General features: G+C 51.2%; 1 protein-coding gene across 9 annotated transcripts in view; it reads right to left on the reverse strand.

Annotated features, from left to right (window-relative positions):
- LOC142560944 (latrophilin Cirl-like) overlaps positions 1–25118 on the reverse strand; it is a 521606-nt gene that overhangs the window by 302302 nt on the left and 194186 nt on the right. For all 9 annotated transcript variants that reach the window (XM_075673380.1, XM_075673375.1, XM_075673374.1 and 6 more), the window contains one exon: positions 10819–10902. In XM_075673380.1, coding sequence (XP_075529495.1) covers positions 10819–10902 — 84 coding nt within the window. The remainder of the gene's footprint in view (positions 1–10818; positions 10903–25118) is intronic.

Below are 25118 nucleotides of genomic sequence, written 5' to 3' on the forward strand. Positions count from 1 at the left end.
GCGTATATTGAAATTTTGGTGGTAGTTGGCAAGTATTCAGCAAGGCCAACTAGAGCGAGATTGAATAGCGTCGGGCTGAGAGCACAGCCTTGAGGAACGCCCCTGCTGGTATAGCGTCGCGTAGTTGGGCCATCCTCAGTTAACACAGATCAGACAGGTAACTTGCAATCCACAAAAAAACTCGACCACCTAGGCCAACCGTCGCAAGAGCGTCGAGAATGGCCTCATGTAATACGTTATCGTATGCCCCTTTCACATCTAAGAATAAAGCTGCAGACAAACGTTTACGGGACCTTTCGTGTTGGACACATGAAACGAGATCAACTACATTGTCGACTGAAGAGCGGTCACGTCGGAAACCAGCCATGGAATTCGGATAAATCTTGTAGTGTTCAAGGTACCATTCCAGGCAGCCAAGGATCATCCGTTCCATTATCTTTCCTACACACAGCTGGCCAACGCTATTGGGCGATAAGAGGTGAGCTCTAGCGGGGAATTGCTCTGCTTCAAGATTGGCACCAGGCGGCTCACTTTCCATTCGTCAGGAACACTTCCCTCCTGCCATGAGGTGTTGTAGAGACTCAACAATGCTATCCGTGCGGATTCTCCGAGATAGCACAAGGCTCGGTATGATACACCATCTGGACCCGGAGATGATGAGCGCCTGCAGGGAGCTAGTGCCGCCTCGAGCTCCTCCATTGTAGAAGGAAGGTCCATGCGGTAATCACGAGAATGGGGGAATCTCGGGCTGGGGGATCTGGACGCGTCGCTTGGTCTGCCATCCGCGCACAAAAGTCTTGTGCGACATTGATGTCTTGCCGCCCTTGGAAAAGCGCGAGAGCGCCTTGAATGGAAAACGCTTTTCCGGAAGGCAACGCAGACCTTGCATCGTTTTCCAAATGTGAGACAACAACAACAACAACAATAATAATACGAACATGCATTATAGCGTTTAGGAACAGCTATGAGGCCTCTACACATAGTCGTGCACTTGAGAAATAATTCACCAAACACAATGTAGAGGAAAAGCGGATGAGGCAGACAGAACATAATGCGTAGGATACGCATCGCAGGATGGCGCGATGGCGGATAAATGCAGCGGTCCGACACGCACGCGCAGCCTCGACAGGCAGGGGACTCCGAAGACAGCAGCGGACGCCGAGAACAGCGATGATTTGGAAACAGGCCCCTGATCCGCGATGCGTGTATGCCCTCTCGACTTCCGGGTGCGCCCCACGACGGAAACAAAACGCCGTCCCGCCTCGCCTTCGCACCTCGGCAGCATGCCCCCCCCCCTGCCCCCCCGCGCCCGGTATCGCTCACCGTTGCCCCAGAGGGCGCGTGCCGCCCAACTCTCGCCGCAGGGGAGGAAAAAAGGCGCCGCTGATTCAATAAGGCACCTCCTCTGCCCTTCGGCTCCTCTTTGGATTCCAGATCGGCGGCCTCGATCCGACCGGCTGGCTCTAACAAACTCTAGAAAAGTCGCCGAGTTCCACAAAAGAGCGAAGGCGGAATCACCGCAGCCGGCGAACGCCGATCAAAGCACGCCCTGCACAAAGGGAGCTGCAAGCACGCGCTCAAGTCGACGCGGTTCCCTCTATGCAAGAAAGTTCCACCGCTTTGTTTCATTCGCGAGACACCAGAAGCAAAATTCCCCGGTTCACCTTCGCCGCCCGCGTTCCTCTGGCTCCCCTGTTCGCCCTTTTGATCGTTTCGCGCAGCAGTAGTACGCCACTGTTGTCTTGCTTTTCTCTTTACGCGAAAAAGCGAGACGGGAGTATTTTCTCTTTCTTTTTCGTCTTGTACATACCTATCACCCTTTGATTTCCTTGCCCTTGTTTGCCGAAAGCGTCTTTTTTTTTCTTTTCTTTTCAGTGGACGACCTTACACTTCCGGCTCTCTCTCTCTCTCTACAGCTTCAATCTCTGTCACCCGCTTCATTCCGCAGGCGAACACCAGGTCGCGAGCAAACGGAGACGGTGTTTCTACTCCATCTGCCCCTTCGTTTCGTTGACGGGTGCTTGCTCGTATCCTTATATCGCCGCTCGCTTTTCTTATTTCCCTGCCAGTCCTCTTCAAATAACATCCGCGCCGGCTCTTGGTCCTTACGCACCTCTTCCATCCCAGTTCTGTTTGTAACAGATACCGTCGACGACGATTTCAATATTGGATTTTGTCCAACTCAAAAGCGGGGCTTCTCTCGCGAAAGCAGCGCGCCAATCGTCTTCCCGGGAGCGGAATGAAATGCAGACAGGAAAAGGCTTAGCGGCGGGGAACGTTCTCGCCATATACGCGCGGATACTTTCGAGGAACTGTAAATTCAAGTGGATTCGCCGCCTTTAATTTTTGCCGCCCTCTTGTATTGTCGCTGCTTTTTGACGGAGATGTTCCCGAGCCTGTTTGCATACGCGCCATCGGCCCCCCGACAAGGTAACTTTCTTTTATTGCTTGCCGTTGTGAAGCGTGTGTTGGGAGTCGTTGAACATAAATATGCAAAGTGAGGAACGAACGTATCTTGTACTCGACGTTCGAACGAAACAACTGTTACGTTCTTTTTTCTTTTTTGCCAGGTTTGGCTCCCTAGCTTTTTTTCTCTTCCCTGCTCCAAGTGGTACCATGCAGCGCTCTTTCAACACTGGCGTCTCTATTGGAGCTGTTGAATGTGCTTGTTCTGGGTCCAACCTTTCTTTACCAATATACGGTCTGCAAGTCCATCGCCTCGCTTCAACCCCTCCTCGCCCATCTCGACTTTCACCGTTTCTGGCTTAATCCGCAACAGCTTCCCTCTCTCTCTCGCCTTCTTTTTACAGCACAAGTTCGGGCGAGGCGGAAAGGGCGCGCGGTGAGCCTTTCCTCCTCTCTGGCTTGTGCGGTTCGGCGCGGCGTTGCATGAAAGTATTGCTGTCGCGTGCTGCGGAACGATTTCGAGATGTTTTAGATCGTACTTTGTGAAATTCACGCAATGTCCGTTCATATAAGGTCGTCAGGGAAGCCTTTCGGTGCATCGGTAGCTACAGTACGCGGAAATATCTCTTGGGGGCGCAAAGATGTGACGCGCATTATCAGCCGCGGTGTGTGTGTGTGTATTTTGTGAACTATTTAGTGTATATCGGTTTTAATTCAACGAAGTGAACCGGTGTCTCTGTATTACCAGCATGAAATGGTAAATCTGCTCACTATCTGATCGCTTGGCGTAGAGACTAAAACAAAAAACACAAGAGCGCATGCTTGTGTACGACCAACCTAAGGCAAACACGAAACATCTAAGTGGCAGGCGCTGTCAAGTAATTGTGATACACCGGCATCGTTCTCACGCATTTGACGTCTAGTAGGCTTGAAATCACTATATGTCTACGCTAGCTTTCCCGCATGAGGACGATGGCGCTGCTCAACACAGCGATATACTGCGGTCGGTGAGCCAGCATGATAGATTATAAGCTATGCGATTCGACATTGCATTTTTGCCCTGTAAAGGCATAATATATGAGAGGGATCGCGTAATAAGAATGCGATGGCTATTTCTGAGCAAAAAATTTCCGTAATACGCATGAGTGCGTCGTAGAGAACGGAACAAACACAACCGAAAACTAAATCGGTTATCCTCTTCCTCGAAAAAGAAAGAGAAAACGGGCTAACGCCGCAATACGACCTTGCATAGTCACGCCGCACAATGTTTATAGATCTGTAAACGTTTATGCCATATGCTTGGACCATGCGTTATATAGAACAAAGACATCTGTAATCCAGCACCTAGCACTGCTTATAGGACTCTGGCGCAGTTCGTAGACGCTCGCTTTGCTGGACAAGTTTAATTCATACTCTCAGCTATGCTGTTATTACTGACCAAAACTATCTTATTCATGGGTGCAAACTTCATCTACCGAACCAAGTAGACACGCAATGTAATCTGCAACTAAAAGTTTGAACGCTTGTCAATGTATGACAGCACAGCTCCTATCGTAGCAGAACGGCACCCACGCTGTTATGATCGTCGCGCATGTTTCATTGCTCCTAAACCGCAGCTTAGAACTAGAGGATAATACTGCAATAAGGTCACATTAGTGAATGGAACTTTCAGAAATGCACAATTGATCTCCGAGGCTGATTGTAGGCTCAAACACTCGTGCACGTATCGCGGTGCGTGCTCCGTCCGCCTCAACGCCAGGAGAAAGAGCCGCCATACCGACTTAAGCCACTTCAGTACGTCTCACAGAAATGGTTTCCACGTAGAAGACGCCACGTCATACTAAACAGACCGCACGAGCGCGACAACACACGCCAGAAGCTACCGCCGAGCGTATTACTTGACATGCAAAACGGAGCGCTCGCCCGTCCGAGCATGCCGACTACCCATAGATGGCGCCACTGCGTTGAAATACGGTGGCGGCCATGAAAACACGGTGTATAGGCGCCCATTCCTGCGGCTAGCTTCGGCGCCCTACTTCGTAACCGAGCGAACGAGCACAGCGAAAGGTGACAGCGAACGCAGCGGGGGATGAAAAAAAAAAGATCTCGGAGCCATTCCGCTATGTGAAGAAGGATGATCAACGAAGCTGTGTATGCGGGCTCCTTAATGGCGAACTGCACCTCCGCCGCGGGTCGGGCCGGCATTGCACTATCTTCGGGATCGGCCCACGAATGGGGAGTTTTTTTGCTTACAACGACACGAAAATTTCCTTGGACGGTAGAGCTTCGCTGTAAAAGGCGAGAGCGAAGAGAGCGCGAGGTGGGAAGCGGGGGAGGAGGGTATGGCGGAACGGTGAGAAGAAAAATGGTCTCCAATCAATGCCTTTGGACAGCGGTCTTTACTTTACAGTGGACAATGGTCTTTGGACAGCGAAGCTGTAAAAGGCAACTATACCAGCGGACAACATTCTGTGGCAATGACGGGAAAGCTACGGAGGCAAAGCGTGCACAAGTGAGAGCGCTTCTGAAAAGAGTCCCGTGTTTCAATCCACGTTAATTTAGGCTGGCGAAGAAAAACATAAACACCTTACTAGCAACACTTTAATGAGACATAACATAGCACTGAGCGTAGAGGTTTACATATTTTGCGCCCTTTTCCTTCCGCATTTGGGCAAACGAAAAACCGTCGCACGTGGAAGCTGCGTCGATTCAGCGTCTGTTCCGAGACACCAAAAGCACTGCATGCCAAACGATGGCGGACTAGGCGCCATAACACATGTGCAGCCGCCACGCGCCCGTAGCTTTCCCTTCATTGCCACAGAAAGTTGTCCGCGAGTACAGAACGATTCCTCATTGCTACGCCTTAGATATTTCGACGGCCTGCGAATTTGGCTTGCTCTTCGCGCACCCACCAAGGGTGGAGCGGAGATAAATTCGCCGCGCCTCGTACGCAGGCTGCTCTTCAGGTCTCCTCACTATACGTGGCCTTCCCGTAACACTGTCACAACACAAGTCAGTCGCCAGGCGGCCTCTTCCTTTAAGTACGAATGTGCAGTTACGTCGCTCCCCGCTTCGCATGCCAGTCAAGCTGACATCGCCGCGACCGCTTGCGCAGCAGTAATCTTTACCGAGAAATGTGTGCTGGGAGCGCTACGTGCTTCGCATTGGATGTGGGCGCAGGAGCGCCTTAACAATTACGTGGTTCGGATGCTTTCTTTCAGCTTGGTTTTTATTGGAACGTATGTTGCTCTGCATGTTGTATGCGCGATTCCAAAGAATTTATGCACTCTTCGATTCATTTCGCTCAGTGTTTGTAGCCTCTAGCTTACGAGGGTATGATACATTGCATTTGGGGGCATGAGCAGTAAATGATGATAGTTTCCAGTCAACGTTACGAGACGAATAAATCACAGGATCCTAGGCATAGGCAGCTTCGCTCTAAGAAGCGTAGTGCTACGCACGAGGGGCTTTGCGGCGACGATTTCTACGAGACGGCTCCAGAGTAGAGCGCGTTGTCTGCGTGGAAACAAAGCACTGCATGAGCGGAGGTCTGTCTGCGGCGGCTGCTGTGCATCGCGCCCACGCGCTGCCTCTTGCGAGCTCCCGATTAGCGAGGCAGTCGCGCCACACTTCGCGCCGTTTGCAACGTTGCGCACGAGACAGATTGTCCACGCCAGCCAATATATCGCGAAGTGAAAACACGTATACAGCTGAGCTCAAGCTACGCATAAGGGAGTATTGTATTCGTCCGTAATTTTTTTTTTCTCGCCCGTTCTCACAACCAGCAAGCGGCACACGCAAGGGGTGCATGACGAGCGCCTGTTGGCTGGATCTACCCACTAGCGAGCTTTACTCCTTTACAAACCGAATATGACAAACGAAGTAAAGCAGTAGGCAGGAGCTCTTCCTTTTCAGTTATTAACGAGCCTTGCCAGCTACCAGCCACACGCGTTGCCACACGCTGCTTCATTTTTTGATCGCGTTTTCGCTGCACCTATGCGAGCCATCTATGAATATGGAAGAGCTGCGAAAGCGGCACACGCAAGGTGAAACGGGCTTGCGGCAGCTTTCCCGCGTCATTAGAGAATACTTTACTGATCAAGGCGCATGCACGGAGCGGAGGTGAAGGCACTTATATTTGTGGTCCCCAAGGTGTTGTTGATCTCAACTGTGACCCCTGCTCGGGTAGATGAGCACCAAGGGGCCCTGAGTATAGTGGTCATGCATGGCTCAGACGCAGCAGGTCCCAGTCCAGAGCGGCTTCCAAGAAAACCGATGGCCAATCGTTATAGCGAACAGCAAAGGCTACGCGCAACGGCACATATTTCTTACGAACGGAAAGCTTTGCAAATTGAGCTATGCGTTCTCACGTACAGATCGGTACAACGTTGGTCTACGTACATTTCCAACGAGGCTAGATTCCGAGTGTGCGGCTCGCTTTTTTCATGCGTGTCGCGTCTCGCCAGTTGTCCTCGTCCGATTCCTGCACCCGGCAACAGGGGAGTGCACGACAGGGGACGCATGACAGGAGGAAGCAACCGGTGCGCCCTAGCAGCCGACTACATTGCACAATGAGCAGGCGAGGCCCATGTAAACGGGGGCTCTAGCTCCGTCAGCAGTCTGGACAAAACAAAGCCGACATGGAAACACCCGTATGTAGCAGTGACTGTGTCACCTTCGGGCGTGTTCGTCACTCTCCTCTGTCTGCCTTGATACAAACGCTTCTTCGATTCGCTCATTCTTGTGCGCTACACGAGTGCAGTATACTGGTTACCCACGTATTCCATAAAACTTGGACGTTCTCGTTAAAAATGAGGCGGAACGGTACCTGGTGTTTTCCGATTGCGCAGTCGCTTCAAGCGCACCTTCAATTTCCCAGTGTGACTGTATGCTGTCAAATCAACCTGCGCACGTGACGGCTTCCGACTAAGCTCCACCCTCGCGTTTCTCGCGCTGCACTAACTCACGCGCCGTGCGAGTTCTCCGGAAAGACGCGAGCAAAGTGGCATTCGCAACGCCGCGCTAACTCCATTCTGTGCATCACCTCCCCAGCGATTAGCTCGCTAGGAATAACGTGCACAAATATTGGCCGCTACAACTAGCACTGCTCGGGGGAACGAAACTGCCGGAAGCAGGCTATTTAAATTCCACTCTTTCTCTCTTTTCACTCCCTTCCAAGAGGCCAGCAGATGCCAAGGTGACAAGCGAAGCAGCAACAGTGCGGTTTATCAGCGCATGCGCGCTGCTGACATAATGGCGGCACCCAAACCAATAGGGGTGGCGCCCGTTTTTTGATTGACGTCCGGGCCGCTCTTGATCATCGAACGGAAGCCCTCCGGCAGCACAGCGACGGGTCAGGAGACCGGCAGGAACCCGTTCGCCATGACATCCTCGCCCGCTAGATTCCTTTCCGGCGGCTTTTCTTCTTTCGGCCCGAACGAAGAGGAGGGCGCGTGAAGCTGCGCCTGCATTAACGTGATTGCACGGCAGCGCACATCCGCTTGGACGGAGAATTACGGCCACTTCCGGTAGGCGCATAGCACTCGCGTACAGCGCCAAAGCGCAACAGTTTCTCTCCAAGCTGCAGCTTGTAGAACCGCATCGAGCCTCGAACGGATGACAGCGGCAACAGCCTCCCTCCGCGGCGCCCAGCGCCAGCGGCGGCGACCTCCGTTTCGCTCTGTAGGAAGCGCGCCCACAATTCGGACGCCCCGCAATCGACGCCCAAATGTGCTGCGTACAGCTGAGCTGGGCTTGAGACCACCTAACACTGGGCTGCCGCGCGTGCAGAACTTGTTCCACGTCTTCGATGGTTCACTATAAATCGCCGGAATTACCGGAAAACGAGGCGCATTCGGCTGGTGGTGTTCAGACGCCACTGAGAATTGCGCTTCTACCCCTGTCGTAAAGAACCAAATCCCGCGGTGAGCAGATTCCTCCTCCTGCCCCCCACGTCGGGCTCTCGCGGCAGCAACGCGAGCCGCGATGGGAAACGCGCCCCTCGCTCACCGCCCGTCTCGCCTCGTTTTCGCAACTCGACAGTCGTCCCACGAGACGACTTTGAAGCAGAAAGAAAACCGAGCAGCCAGGAGGGCGCTCGATGTCTCCGATTGGCTATGACGACCGCGCGACAGCGAAACCCGAACCGTGATCGACGCCGAGCGTGAAACGCGGGTCCCACGCCGCCGCACTCCTCCGATGCCGGCTCAGCTCTCTCCGTTTCTTCTCTTTCTTTTTTGACTGAAAGGCGAGGGGCTGCACGTGACGCGGGCCGCTTTCCGTGGCACGCTGAGGCGCGTCAGGGCCGCCACCGGATTGCCGCATGCATCACGCAATAACTCCTTACATAACAAGAACGGCCCGCTTCACGTCGTCACAGCACCGTGTCGGGACGGACGCTTTCGAGTTTAAGCACGAACGTCTTTCACCTGCTCGGAAGTGCGTAAACAAAACATCCCGTACGCAACACATGCAGTGTACAACCTGTACAAGAATTCGTTACAGAGGTTACTTCGTTTCAAACATCGCCTCCAACCACACTTAGTCGAAAAGCGTGCCCCTACTTATCCACCGAGTACGTGCCAGTTCGCGGTACCGGCGTCTGCTGCTGTAGAGAGCTCTATGCCGCACGCGACCGTAACAGGGAAAGCGTGCTCGATAACGAGCGAGCTGCTTTCAAAGGCGCCTTCCTGCAGCGGTGACCGTTCGCACACGTTTTAAGATGCGATGTCTGGCTCACAGTGAGGCTGCTCGATTCCTGCGAATTGCCCGTACTGATACATCTCAGCGACGAAGGAAGGCGAACAGGCACCTACAGCGGCAAAACAAAATGCGCGGCACGTTTTTTTTTTTTTTTGTCATATCACGGGCCCTACACTTTATCCGCTACACACACACACACACACACACACACACACACACACATATATATATATATATATATATATATATACACACACACACACGGACGCCCTCAGCCAACTGCGTAGCGTAGGCGTTACGCAGTTGGCTGCGTAAAGCCTACACTACGCAGCGGCTCCCTCTTTCACGGCTGTTTTTACTCGCAGCGTCCTCCACACAGGTCGGGTTTCCCAAGAGAGCGTGGAAATTGCCAAGCCATACTCTTTAGGGTGAAAGTGTCCCGTTGACCGCCAGAATGGGGACAAAATCATGAGTGGCAACAACGAAGAAATGATAGGAGAAAGGGAAAAAATGACAAAAAAAAGGGGGGCGGGCGGCGGCGACAAAAGTGCCCGCCGTTCGACGGCCTGAGATGTCTCGAGTTACCCGTCGAAGAGGCCCGCCGACTGACAGCCCGTCAAACTGGCAGCCGCGGCTTGGGCGCGGTGTACGAGCCGCGTTCCCTGTCAAAGCCGATACTTCTCTCCCCACAGCCGCTCCTACAGGTTTCGCGTTGGGCTATCCCGGCACCCAAGGGAGGAGGCGATCCCTTTACGCTGCTTGTCGGTAAATGGCGCACTGCGACGTGGGGTCTGCATTCACGCGGCGGTGGTGCCAGGCGACGCGAAGGCCGCACTGGCGCGCATATGTTTCTGCAAACTCTCGTTCCCCGATATAACCGAGACAGGTTCGGAACGGGCAATAACAGCGCGGCAGCGGGAACAGAAAGGAATACGCACTCAGAGGTAGGCGATCGATGTCGCAAGGCACCACTGGACGTGTTAAAGGACAAGAGATGTTGAAAAGACGAAGCATTAATTTATTGTCGCAGTCACTGACTCGTACCATCACTAGAGTCGCTCGTGCTCGTGTAGACACACCAGCATATCGCATGCGTCACGGCTTCCGTCGACACGCTCTACTCCGCGTGTCCCTCTGCCCTCGATGCACGCTTGCGGCAGCGAGTGTTGGACACGGACGCACGCTTTCTGCGGTGGCTGGCTGCCTGCCCGGCGATGCCTTTTGCCGCCGGCTGCGCCTGTGTTCAGTCGGTCAACACAAGCCTCGTAGCGTACTGCTTCAATAAAGCACGCTCCCTATTACCGTTATAGCCATGGACTTTCTTTGAATGCTTCGTGCACTTGGAGTTGATCTATCTTTTTATCTGTTTAGCCTCTTGGCTGTTGCGATGCCGACGCGATCATTTCACTGCGCCTATCTTCAGTTGGACGTCTCAGAATATTCGTGACACGAACGACACGTATACATCACCACATGCCCCGAGTGCCGCGAATCAACAAAGCTCGAGAGCGGCCTTCGCAACTGCGTCTCTACACTGCTCCAATCACAACAACGCCGACAGTAATCGCGAGACGGGGGCCGGTTTATCCTCGCCGTCGTGCTCGGCATGGCCGTTCGAGGTAGCCGCGCTCGTGGCGTGTCCTCGGGCACGCGCCGACGGCGGTCAGTCGCGCTGCAGGAAGAGCGGGCCAAGCGCGAGACTCGACTCACCGCCTCGTCGTGCCGCAACCGGCCGGAAGGTGCACGCCAGGAGCAGCAGGAGCGCCGCCGTGCGGATGCGCAGCCACATGGCACCTGCGGGGGAAGGAGGAAGCCGGTCGAGCACATTCCCACAAGTCCACGCGCGACAACACAGCGCCCGTGAGAAACCCCCCGAAGGTCACACGATTTGTAAGACGACTACACCGGATCAAAAATTGTTCTTTTTTTCAAGTAATTCCAGTGTATTTATTTATCTATTTATCACAGTACCCACACCGTCACTTTGGCGTTACAGTGGGGACTTCTTTTATTGCAGTACAGTGCGGAGTCTTTATTATTATTATTATTATTATTATTATTATTATTATTATAAGTACTAGTAGTAGTAGTAGTAGTAATAGTAGCAGTAGTACTAGTATTTATGTTTTCTGTGAAAGGAAAGTGACATAATGCCTCCGCAACCATAATTTCAGCACTTCGTATATAACTAAAGGCAAGCTTCTCGCCATCGCCTTTATTTCCCGCTGGACAAAAGCGGAAGCTGTCCTGTGCCGTTGTGTGTAAAAGTCTATACACGTACTTTAGCGCTATTTCACAACGTGTAACCCAAGATTATTCTGCGAACAACAATGCTCGTCGCGCCGCGTTGTGACGCTATCATCAGCCGTACACACGTTTAATGCGTTCCGGTGTACTGTATATATATATATATATATATATATATATGGGGTTTCTTAAAAGTTCAGCACGCAGGATCCGACATAACATAGACAGGAAAGAGACGACGAACGAACTTTTTGGCAAACTTATTTACTAAACGTTTCCGGCTGGTGGACCAGCCTTCGTCACAGTACAGTACGTATATATATCAAACAATCAATCAACAATCAAATCCCGGCCCTCAGTCCCCAGCAGCTGCGAAGCAACTGACTACGGCGGCGGTCAGACCTGCGACGCAGCAGAGGGTGCTAAGAATCCCTGGCTCCGGACAGGCCGCCATTGGAATCTGAACCTGGCAACGTTTCACGCTAGAACATGATCTAGTGAGGCGAGTCTAGCAGTGCTCTTGTAGGAATTAGAGGGCAGTAAATGAGATATAATAGGGCTCAGTGAAGTTAGGAGGACAAAAGAAGCATATACAGTTCTAAAGCGGAGAGACAAGAACTAGGAGCCGGATTCATGATTAATAAGTATATAGCTGGTAACATACAGGAATTCTATAGCATTAACGAGAGGCTGGCAGGTCTTGTTGTGAAACTTAATAAGAGGTACAAAATGAAGGTTTTACAGGTCTACGCCCCTACATCCAGTCATGATGATCAGGAAGTCGAAAGCTTCTATGAAGACGTGGAATCGGCGATGGGTAAAGTGAAAACAAAATACACTATACTGATGGGCGACCTCAATGCCAAGGAAGGCAAGAAGCAGGCTGGAGACAAGGCAGTGGGGGAATATGGCATAGGCACTAGGAATAGCAGGGGAGAGTTATTAGCAGAGTTTGCGGAACAGAATAATATGCGGATAATGAATACCTTCTTCCGTAAGCGAGGTAGCCGAAAGTGGACGTGGAGGAGCCCGAACGGCGAGACTAGAAATGAAATAGACTTCATACTCTGCGCTAACCCTGGCATCATACAAGATGTAGACGTGCTCAGCAAGATGCGCTGCAGTGACCATAGGATGGTAAGAACTCGAATTAGCCTAGCCCTGAGGAGGGAACGGAAGAAACTGCTACATATATAAGAAGTCGATAAATGAGTTAGCGGTGAGAGGTAAAATAGAGGAATTCTAGATCAAGCTACAGAACAGGTATTCGGCTTTAACTCAGGAAGAGGACCTTAGTGTTGAAGCAATGAATGACAATCTTGTGGGCATCATTAAGAAGTGTGCAATAGAAGTCGGTGGTAACTCCGTTAGACAGGATACCAGTAAGCTATCGCAGGAGACGAAAGATATGATCAGGAAACGCCAACGTATGAAAGCCTCTAACCCTACAGCCAGAATAGAACTGGCAGAACCTTCGAAGTTAATCAACAAGCGTAAGATAGCTGACATAAGGAAGTATAATAAGGATAGAATTAAACATGCTCACAAGAACGGAGGAAGCCTAAAAGCAGTGAAGAAGAAACTAAGAATTGGCAAGAATCAGATGTATGCGTTAAGAGACAAAGCCGGCAATATCATTACTAATATGGATCAGATAGTTCGAGTGGCTGAGGAGTTCTATAGAGATTTATACAGTACCAGTGGTACCCAAGATGATAATGGAAGAGAGAATAGTCTAGAGGAATTCGAAATCCCACAGGTAACGCCGGAATAAGTAAAGAAAGCCTTGGGAACTATGCAAAGGGGGAAGGCAGCTGGGGAGGATCAGGTAACAGCCGATTTGTTGAAGGATGGTGGGCAGATTGTTCCCGAGAAACTGGCCACCCTGTATACGCAGTGCCTCATGACTTCAAGCGTACCGGAATCTTGGAAAAACGCTAACATAATCCTAATCCATAAGAAAGGGGTCGCCAAAGAGTTGAAAAATTATAGACCGATCAGCTTACTGTCAGTTGCCTACAAACTATTTACTAAGGTAATCGCAAATAGAATCAGGAACACCTTAGACTTCCGTCAACCACAGGACCAGGCAGGATTCCGTAAAGGCTACTCAACAACAGACCATATTCACACTATCAATCAAGTGATAGAAAAATGTGCGGAATATAACCAACCTTTATATACAGCTTTCATTGATTACGAGAAAGCGTTTGATTCAGTCGAAACCTAGGCAGTCATGGAGGCATTGCGGAATCAGGGTGCAGACGAGCCATATGTAAAAGTACTGAAAGATATCTATAGCGGCTCTACAGCCACCGTAGTACTCCATAAAGACAGCGACAAAATCCCAATAAAGAAATGCGTCAGGCGGGGAGATACGATCTCTCCAATGCTATTCACAGCGCGTTTACAGGAGGTATTCAGAGACCTGGATTGGGAAGAATTGGGGATAAGAGTTAATGGAGAATACCTTAGTAACTTGCGATTCGCTGATGATGTTGCCTTGCTTAGTAACTCAGGGAACCAATTGCAATGCATGCTCACTGACCTGGAGAGGCAAAGCAGAAGAGTGGGTCTAAAAATTAATCTGCAGAAAACTAAAGTAATGTATAACAATCTCGGAAGAGAACAGGAATTTACAATAGGTAGCGAGGCACTGGAAGTGTTAAGGGAATACATCTACCTACGGCAGGTAGTGATTGCGGATCGGGATCATGAGACTGAAATAATCAGAAGAATAAGAATGGGCTTGGGTGTGTTTGGCAGGCATTCTCAAATCATGAACAGCAGGTTGCCACTATCCCTCAAATGAAAAGTATATAACAGCTGTGTCTTACCAGTACTCACGTACGGGGCAGAAACCTGGAGGCTTACGAAAAGGGTTCTGCTTAAATTGAGGACGACGCAACGAGCTATGGAAAGAAGAATGATGGGTGTAACGTTAAGGGATAAGAAAAGAGCAGATCGGGTGAGGGAACAAACGCGAGTTAATGATATCTTAGTTGAAATCAAGAAAAAGAAATGGGGGGGCATGGGCAGGACATGTAATGAGGAGGAAAGATAACCGATAGTCATTAAGAGTTACGGAATGGATTCCTAGGGAAGGGAAGCGTAGCAGAGGGCGGCAGAAAGTTAGGTGGGCGGATGAGATTAAGAAGTTTGCAGGGACGGCATGGCCACAATTAGTACCTATATATATATATATATATAGGTACTAATTTTATATATATATATATATATATATATATATATATATATATATATATATATATATATATATATATATATATATATATATATATATATAATGTGTGTGTGTGTGTGTGTGTGTGTGTGTGTGTGTGTGTGTGTGTGTGTGTGTGTGTGTGTGTGTGTGTGTGTGTGTTGCGAGCATTATTCAGACGCTTCATATTCTCATCTGTACATACTCATCATCACCGTTTTGAGGCCTGGTGGCGGGGCTCTCACTCGGCAGAATGAACAAGAGACTGCCTGCCCAATCCTCGTCTCAGAAGTGGTGGAGTGTGCTGTCCGGTTCCTTCGTCCTGTCGCTCCCGGTCTCTCTCCAGATTCACGCACTCTACATCCCTGGAGCTCCGTTCGGGTCGCCGCCCCTACCAACTGCACTGGACCATGTCCCAATACCAGCAGGCCAGGTCAATATCACGACGTCCACCTTGCCTGCTCCTGCGGGAACCCCTTCTTGGATGGTCACCACCCCTCAGAGGTACCGACCGGTGTTTGCTGGACTTCCAGGTGACGACGTTTAAGATTGGTTGGAGGTATACGAACGCGTGAGTGACACTGGAACGGATCTGCAAAACTTGCTCGCGTCGCCTTCTACTTAACCGGCGTCGCGAGAACTTGGTTTTACAATGATGAGCTCGATCTCGTCAACCGGAGCACCTTTAAACACCACCTAGGCCTTATATTCGCCAACCCGTCCGTCCGCATCGCCAAGAAGAAGTTTTGTGAGAGTGTTCAGCACCCGGGCGAGTCGTACACTTCGTACACAGAGGACGTCCTCGCCCTCTCCCGCCACGTGAACACCTCGATAGAAGAGAGTGACGGTGTACGCCACCGGCTCAAGGGTATTGGGACTGTGGCATTCAATGCTCTTGTGGCGCTGAACCCCACTACCGTCTCAGACATCATCGGTACGTGTCAGCGCCTCGTTGAGCTTCACATGATCCGCTTACACCCTGACACATCTAATTCCAAGGCGTCCAATGACAGCGAGATATATACGTGCCTTGATTCGCTCCATCATCGGTGAGGAACGGCACGCCCAAGCTTCGTCAACCCCTCCTGAGGTCCATATCACCCTCCTGGTGGCGGCCTACGCCATATCGCGAGGGAAGAGATAGCTGCCGTGACCTGCCCGCAAGTCCCGAGCCCGCACCCTATCCCCACGCCAACTTACGCTCACGTTGCCTCTACAATGCCACCCTCCCAGCAGCCAACACAACAGGAACCTGCACCGCACGGGTTCCTGAATCCTATCCCCACAAGACCACCACCTTTTCCGTTGTACAACGCGTGGAGCCCTGCTCGACCGGTTTGCTACTATTGCAGCATCCGTGGCCAGATTTCAAGGTTTTGCCTACACCGTCAGCAAGATCAAAACCGTGGCTATGACGGGTTTGAAAGGGATGAAATTTCTGGCCCTGTACTACAACGCCGGCGTTCTTGCTGCGATTATTATCCACGACGTTCCCCATATTTTCAGGAATTCAACACTGCCGGTTCATTGCGTTTCCCGCGTCGTCGCTTTCCATCACCGATGCGGCGCTCCTCTTCCCCTCTTCGACCCGCTACTTCGTCCTCCGGTCACCGCTGTAAGATTTGTCGAACGATCCCACCGCTGGCATACAGTTGTAGGAGCTGTCGGGCAATCTCGCCGCTGCCACCATTTGTAAGGGTTGAAGGTCGTAGAGAGGAACTTGGGAGGAACTAGGTGAACAGGGTTTATTTGCAGTATTTACGTTTTAAACAAAAGGTACATTTACACAGTCTAGCGTGACTCCCAAATGGAGCCCGCAAAACGAAGCATACAGCAAACGAGCACACAGCTCATGAGTACGAACACGAGCACAGAGCACGACGACGAGCACAGACGAGCACGAGCACGCACTAGCAGCCGACAACAGCCGCTTATAACGACTTCGTGTTCCCTACATCCCTAGGTGAGGCAAACGTTCGTTTAGTCATCGTAAACAAGTCGCCTCTCTGCGGGACGGTTTACACACACGCACACACACACTTCCTTGCGCGAGGTTCACGGTCCGGAGCCGATGTCAGACGGACTTCGTAGAACTCGGGGCTTGTGCCAGGAAAGGTGCTTTGTATTCCCCGAGCTGACCCCTGCAGCGCGGCCGGGTGCCCATTGTCTTGCGTCTTGGACGCAAGACAATGGAGACACACACACACACACACACACACACACACACACACACACACACACACACACACACACACACATATATATATATATATATATATATATATATATATATATATATATATATATATATATATATATATATATATATATATATATATATATATATATATATAACTGGGAGTCCTATTCTGGGCGGATCACTTCCGGGGATACTAGCACTTTCGCCAGATTTGGCGTGATCGGGAGCGCGCTTGCTTGGGACTTGCGTGCACATGGAACGCTGCCTACCTAAACTCTGACGCGTCGGATGCCGAGTTACGGAAAATCTTGCGAGAGTGGTCGTGTCACCGCACGTGATGGGCCGCCCGAGATGAAAAGGTCATTGACAAGTTTGATTCCTAGTTGGTAATAAATGTTTCTCTTTACACATAATATGTTAAGAAATTTCTTAGGGGGACAGGGAGAACGGAGTAATGTGTGTATGTTCCAGCCTTATTTCCGGCCAAGCGCACCACATGTTTTCGGTGCAGCTGTGTTTGTGTGTGTTTGGAGGGGGGGGGGCGGCAATGACAGCAGCGGGCAATGGGAGCAGCCTAACCAGCTGGCGCACCGATCATAGTCGAGCCCCGTGCAAACGACACCCCGCCCCTTCCCCCTAAACAAAGCGAGACCAAGCTAGTCGACGATGTACGCAGCGCGACCGAGGACAAGGCCTCCGTCCTGCCTTTCCGTTCGTCTGCAGTCGCGCTGTGGACGTTGTGGATTGCCTCCGAAAGCCGGGCACGAAGCCAGCGCACTCGCATCCTTTCAGCTGAACGTTCGAAGCGCTATGTCGTACAAATCGGAATAAACTTTTTTTTTTTCTGAGGCATAAGTAAACCGCAAGGCAAAGGTAATTTACTAAGGCATTAATCGACTGCGCTTCAACAGCGCCATCAGCTAATGATGGAAAAATCGACGATATACGTATACAGTATAGCAATATATGAATTCAGTTCAGTTCAGTTCAGTTTATTTTCCTTAAGGACCCCCGATTGCAGGGGTATTACATAAGGGGTGGGTACAAGATTCGAATTAACACTAGTTCAAGTAAAGTTCAAGTTCAAGCACGCATATATATACACATACATAGTATACATAATCAAGTATATTCACACATGTATTTACACATATCAAAGCCTATATATGTAGACCAACATACACGTATGTAAATACAAACCACACATATAAGGAAAAATCATGTACAATGTAGTTGGAGATGGTCAGTAACATGCTGTAAAAATACGGATGGGCAGATTATGTCGACAATGGCAGCGGGGAGGCCGTTCCAGTCTGCCGCCATGCGAAGAAAAAACGAGGCTAAAAATGTTGGTGTTCGTGAGCGTGGTCGTGAAACCTGCAGCGAGTGGCTCGTCCGGTATGATATGCGCGCTGCGGGCGTGATATATGGTGCTTGATGAAGGATAGGACTGTAAAAGAATTTGTGGTAAAGACAGAGGGAAGCGATGCGCCGACGTAAATGTTACAAGGGTGGCGATATGGGTTTGTTGGTCCGTCATCATTGAACGGTATCTGTATAGTGCAGCAAAACAAGGACACAAGAAGAAACGAAGACGGTTTCATGGTTAGTCATGGTTGACATATATCATGGATTACCATGGATCTTCATGGATCAGATCTTTCATGGACCTTTATGGTTGATATCATAGCTGTGCACATGGTTGTTTGGGAGTACAAGTATGACCCATCCCGGAAGTAAATTTTCGTTGTTGATAGCGTTTGGCTTCGTCTTCGTTTGTTATGTCCTTATTTTGATGTGCTATACAGATACCTTTCAATGGCTACAAGGGCAAACGATTCACTGAAGCGACGAAACAGTCACCCGAGTTAGTAAGATAGGTGACATGACACAGACACTTGGCGCATAGCGCATTCTCGTGGAGTCGTGAAATTGAGAGAAGAAAATGCGTTCGCTGTCGATGTCAGTCAAGTCACGTTTTTTTGGAATCGCACTCACGTTTAACAAGCAGTACAGATCGCACACAAATATGTCGGCAGTGGCATGTCGGCAGTGGCTTTGGCAGTGACCGCGCTTTCTCGACGGTATGTCCCAGTGAGCGCAACATTTGGAAATGAATAATAATGCTGCAAACAGCGCCAAAACGGGACAAAATAAGCAGCCGACACCAGCGCCCGCGTCGTCTGTTCCCTTTGTCCCGTTTTGGCGCTGCTTGCCACACCGTGTCGTCGTATCCAGAGAGAGCCCGGCGAACTATCATTTCGCGACCATTTCGAAAGTTCAAATAGCAATGAAGTCACTAAAGGAAAGCATGCGGTTCAGTATGCGTCGGGCGAAGAACGTAAACAAGCGACCTCGCTTACTTGTGTCCCACAAAGCAGCACGTCGTCTTTGGCAAAGCGAGTCCCTTTCCAGTACATCCGTTTTGCGATTAAATACCGCGGCTGCGGCTGTCAACCCGGCAAGCCTTTTCAGCTCCTTTTGACGTCGTAAAGGGGAACGTTTAACGCATGGGAAGCCGACGTAACTCGACGCTGGTTGTCTATGCCATCTCGTAGCGAAAAGGAGGCAGCGTGGACAATCTACAAACATAAGCAATTCCAGCCTGATAGTCGAGCGAGAGATATGGCAAAATTCGTTTTTCTCTTAGCGTTCGCGTTGGGAAGCACGTTTTCCTTTGCCGGAGTCAGTTCTGCAACACTTGGTCTGTCGACAAGCATATGTGATCCAACTCGGCGAGAACGAACAAGAAAACCCGAAACGTCGCTGCCTCGTAAATCGCCGCGGCGGGGAACCGCGCCGGAGGAGGCGAGCTCCAGGAAAAAGAGGGCGCGCACTTTCTCTGGGGGTCACGTGAGGTCAGAGAAGGAATCCAGCATGCAGCCGGGTGATAAATTGAAAGACGAGCTCAGCCGTCCATCACAGCGATCGGCGTACGCGCCGCGTCGCCACCCGTGCGCGAAACCCTGTCGCTCGAAACGGGAGGGGGGGTCTTCCCAGCGCCGTTTTTCACGATGCACCTCCTGCCCGCTATTCGCCGGAGGAGTCGCGCTACGGCCGCGTCAAGTGCGCCCACGCTCCTTGGACGCGCGAACAGCAGCAGTGCACGCAACAATGAGTTCGACACTCGTTGTACGCCAGTGTCTGGGCTCAACTAACGCCGTTTCCAAAAGGCGTCCATCGGCACCGATCAAAATGAGCGAGGAGTCCGCATGCGTGGGGAAGCTGGAGCAGGCAGGTAAGGCAGGTTCGAGTGAGGTGAAATGAGACGTAAAAGACAGAAAGGTGAGTAAGTGCTCGGTTCAGTGACTGAGGGGAAGGAGAAACTGATTGAATGTAATGAGCGAGTGGGTGAGTGAGCACAATGAGCGAATCAAGTGGCGTGAGTGAGTGGGCGTGCTTGTTACAATCCCCGCGAAGCAACGCGTGCTACTTCATGACACTCGTCCCGAGCAATGGCACATTCCAGCTCTGCTTACGTGTTCTTGTGGCGACTGATGATGTCTCGTGCCGTTTCCTCGGCAGCAGGCTCCGATGAGCGCGCAAGGAAACTTTTCAACAGGAAAAAAATCGCGTAGCCCAAAAGGAAACGACACAAAAAAGTGAGTCAGCTTAAACTGTACTACCGTAGAGTAATCGTAAAATATCGCATTGGTTTCATCGGTGTTCGAAATTCTCCGCAACAAACCACAGCGCGACCTCTTGACTCGCTTGCAGCACTTTTTTTCCATCCCAGTTTGCGTCTGCCGAGCCGGGGCTGCCTTCACGTACCGGACCGCCAAACGAGGGATGCAGGCGTGGGACAGCGGCAGCTGCAAAAACATGACCGGCCGAACACAGTGTCCCCTTTTGCAGGATCCCCCCGGTCAGAAACAGAGCGCCGGCGGTGTACGGCACTCCAGTCGCGTGGATACTCCTGCCTCACGTGCCTGCTTGGACCAACACGTCTACATCCTCTGGTCGCTTGCTTCGACACAAGCTGAAATGTAGGGATGTGCCAACAGTGATTATTGCGACCAAAACTAATGCAAATCGAATAGCGCCAGAAGATGTATCGCGTGCCTTTCGTATAGTTTTCCAGTGATGAGGAGCCGTTTTCATAATCGATATAAAACGATTCCCACATCCCAGTTTTCATGACGTCAGCAAGTCTGTGCCACGTACATTGCACGTTTTGAATCGTCGCTTATTGAAAGCACAAATGGAGGAGAAGGAAAAAATGTGCAATTTGATCGCATGTGCTGGACTTTTCGGATAGTGCGAATGATTGCTGGGTAGCCTGTGTATAAACCCCATGCAAGCGATTATTGCGCGCGACAACAAGTGACGCGATGGGGATGGCTGTCGGTCGTCACCGACAAGTCGTATGCGCCATGCGTTCGACGACTTTGAGCGACTTTGAGCCCGCGGTGCTGGCGGTATGAGGGCAAAAAATACGCGACGAAACTGGCCTGACGCGTGGTTTGTTAATCTAAGTTGATGTGTTTTACTGCAAGGAGCCCGTAAAATATTTCTGAAGGACCTGCGGTAGGTTCCTATCCTTCCACGTATCAAAATTTAGTCGCTTGCTAGTTCCGTGCGACAATCAGCAGTACGTGACATATCCAGTTCCGGCTTCGCGCTCTTGGCTAGTCGCTCACAGCGCTTCCGAGCGATGCATCCTACATTTCCAGAACCGAGCGAAAAGAACGAGCGACCTGTCGCGCACGATCCGTTTCGTCGCTCGTCGCCGTCGCGGACAAAACCGCTCCCATGGTCTTAAAGCCTGGCTCCCTGAGCGACGTAGCCCGCGCGATTACGACCGGTACGAAGTCCGTGCTGCTGTGCCCGCGGAGATGAAATTGATCGTACTTTTGCTCCGACTTTATGTTTCAATTAGCATCGTAAACGTTTTGTAATATTGAAAAGTACTTGGGAAAAATTATATTTGTGATATTCTGTGTCGGTTTCCAGTTTCGGTTTCGAATCGTTATGTCTGAGGGCGCCACTCAGCGCCAAACACTGTAAGTATACCTGCGGCGTTTCTCCTCGCAGGAATAAAGTCATTCTTTGTCTGGTCCCCGACTCGAGCAGTCCGGCGACCCCGTCGAAGCTACTGCAATATTATCGTTTAGGGATAGTCGACCCGCAGACCGAATTGTATTTATTATTCCAAAGTTTCGGATATTCGGACGCCCCTTTTATAGATTGGTCGGCTGGCCCGCTTGGACGTGCTCCTGTCCTTCGACCAAGCACTAGCTTGACTCCCGTGCTACGAAGGCGCACTCAGTGGGGAACTTGAACAATGTGCGTATGCGCGCGCTATGTGCGGGTTGAGCGTCGTATGTCCTGTGTGTATCATCTCACATGGTCGCATTCGTGAGCAGTGGCATGCCAGACGTGCGGCCAGTTTTCGTTGAAGCGCCCCTCGCTCTCCTCGTCAGGAACATTTAGACAGCTGACACCACCGTCACTGCACAGGATTTTATCGTACGCAAAAACGCTTTCGTACGCAATGCTAAGACTTTGCATCAATCGTCGTTTTTGCGTTCACTCGTCAAAAGTTTACACAGCCCATTCCATTTCACGTCGCTGTAAACACTATACTAGTTGAGTGGCCTCGGCACGACTAAACCAGAGTAAAACACGCCCCGAGTTACTTTTTCCGATTGTGAGTAATCTTCCGTAACCAGACCCGGCTGTTATCTTCCCAAAAAGAATGCGTGAGAATGCGCAAGCATAAATGACTTGGACGGCACTAAACGCTAGCTCAACGTTCACTCGGTTCAGCGGTGACAAGACGCCCGAACTGTGCAGCCTACATTTCTCGCTTTCGGCTATAAATGTTCAATGAATGAAAGTGAACGTCAGTTGGCAGAGTTCTTCATGAACCGCCCGCGCCAAAAAGGCTCCTCGCAATTCTACGAGCCGAGCCTCTCTCGTAGTAAAGGTCCGCACGATAATTCTACAGCACTCGTCCCGCTTCGTGGGAGCACCCTCGCACAGCGGCCGTGTGTCCGCCATGTCAAGTGTGGGAGTCGGTTCCGGCGGGGCGGAGCACCGTCGTCCGAAAGTAGGGCTGGCCTCGTGCGCACCGTGCCGGACTTCGCACGCTTCCGATTTGCGGCATGCACATTCGTCAACGCGTGTACTTATCAGTGCGGAAGAGACACAGAAAAAGAAGCAACGCAGGTGGATTGCGCCCGGTTTCCTACCCTGCAGTGGGTGAACGGGACATGCGGACGAGACGGAGAAAGATATAACAATAGATGAAAGGCAGATGTTGATGTCTTCTTTTTTTTTTGCCAGGTAGAGTCCGGTTGGCTAATCTGCACTAGGAGGGAAGAGCACAAAAAACAAAAATGAACGGCGAAGATGAAGAGAACATACGAAAAAAAATTGTTGTAGTAATCCGAGGAACTACTTGTTGCGAACATAAGAGAAATTTGCCATCGGCTAGTTGAGAAAGGACCGATATCGACTTTTATTGGCTGCGAAGTCACCGCGCTGGCAAATAGGACACGACCAGGCAGATGCAGCCTTTTCGATCTGCCCACGATAGTGGTGGCTGCGTCTCTATCCCGATGTCAAGAGTACATGCAACGGGGAAAGAAGCTCGCGCGGGAAAATAGCACAAGGAACAATCGACAACCTTGCGGACTTCGCTTTGAGAGAGCACAATTTGCGGTTACCGATTTAACGAGTGCAGAGGCAGCAGTGCGCAAACTACGGTGTGTTGTGAGTGCCTGGTAAAATAGGTCGACGTGCTTTGCGTTTGCCTCACTCGCTTCTGCGAGAAGGCGGATGGAACATCACGGCGTTATTAAACGAAACGAGGCGTGTCAAGGCTGGAGAAAAGACGACCCGTCACGTTGCCACCAGTTTTGCGCGGCCTCGCGGTGGTCGCCGAGCGGACACGCGTATACGTTTCGGGAGTGGCGAAGGCACCACCACGTAATCCACTGCAGCCGTCGGCTGTGCGCTAACAGCCGAGTGCCGGATCGGAGGCAGCAAATCCCACGTAATCCCCGAGCTGTTCGCAGGCTGGCCGGATCAACTGGGCACTCCGTGCAACGCGGCTGGGAAGGCCGAACAACAAGTGCGCGACGCGTGTGGCTGCAGTGCACCTCGGCGGCCACGCAGCGACCGCTGGTAGGCGTTGGCACCCGAAGCACTTCCGTCTCGCGTCACTTCGCAGATCGACGCTGTTCGCCTGCGCTGCTTCGGCCAAAGAAGAGCCGAGTGCCGCCACCCACTGACGAGGCTTCGCATCGGCGGCGGCACCACATCGGCAGATTACGTACAGTTGCGTATAGTGACGTTGTGATGTTGCTTAGCAACGAATTCCACGTACCCACACCGCGAACTGGACAGCTGATTTCTAGCAGTGTACTGCCGCGGAATCGGCGACGCTCGATAACCGTCCGTGCTTCCCATGCGAGGCCGCTGCAGGAAGTTACCGAGTGCTGTTTGCCCCATTCTCGGTCAATTCGAGATGCGATACTGAGTACGCACATCTCGTATACGATTCGATTAAGACCAGCACACAGTAGGGCGCTCTCGAGCCTGCTTTTTTTACTTGCCTTGCAACACCCAGGGGCCCTATAACGTAAAACTATTCCAAAATGTTTCTATTCCAATCTCCTGACGTCAAATTTGCGTAACCACCAACGCAAGCACCGGGCGATCACCCGCAGGGTTGTCTGAACAGACCAATCAAACTGTCTCCTCGTTCATAGGAGGTCACGTTTGTTTGCTTGAAAAACGAATAACATTGCCTACACTGAGCGGCTTGTCATATCTAATTGGCTGACAAGAGGCGAGGAGAACGCTCAAGTGGAGAGGGATTCGATGGGGCCGAGCCACTGCACTGAAAGTCGATAACCGGATGAAGAGGGTGGTGCCGGCGTCTACGATTGGTCGGCTTTCCCTTACTTAGCTTGCGGTGGCTGGTCGAAAATCGCGGGGGCATGCAACGGAAGCTCAAGAATGGCGCTAAAACGGACCCTCAGCATGGAAGAGTTGGCAGAATGAGGGGGTAAACGTGCCGAAAGTGCTCGAAAACGTTACACGGCCACGCAAGAAGCTTTATTATACCCAAATACACCCATGCTCTACGGCAGGTGCGCGTAGCCAGCGTCTCAGCGATCGGCGGCAGACATCTTCTATTCCTTTCGGAACGGGGCAGCCTGCGGCTATTCCGAAGAAAATTCAGTTTTGTTCGGCATATTAATGCATCTTTATCGCGTACACGTCACTTTGACGCGGTAAGTTCTTGCGGTTTTGTGACGTCGCGTGACAGGCAGGTCAAGTGGGTGCAGCCCGAAAACTTTTTACCAATAGCCGAGGGCTAATGGCGAA

Source organism: Dermacentor variabilis, chromosome 10 (assembly GCF_050947875.1).
Source record: "Dermacentor variabilis isolate Ectoservices chromosome 10, ASM5094787v1, whole genome shotgun sequence".
In the NCBI taxonomy this organism is placed as follows: Eukaryota; Metazoa; Arthropoda; class Arachnida; order Ixodida; family Ixodidae; genus Dermacentor; species Dermacentor variabilis.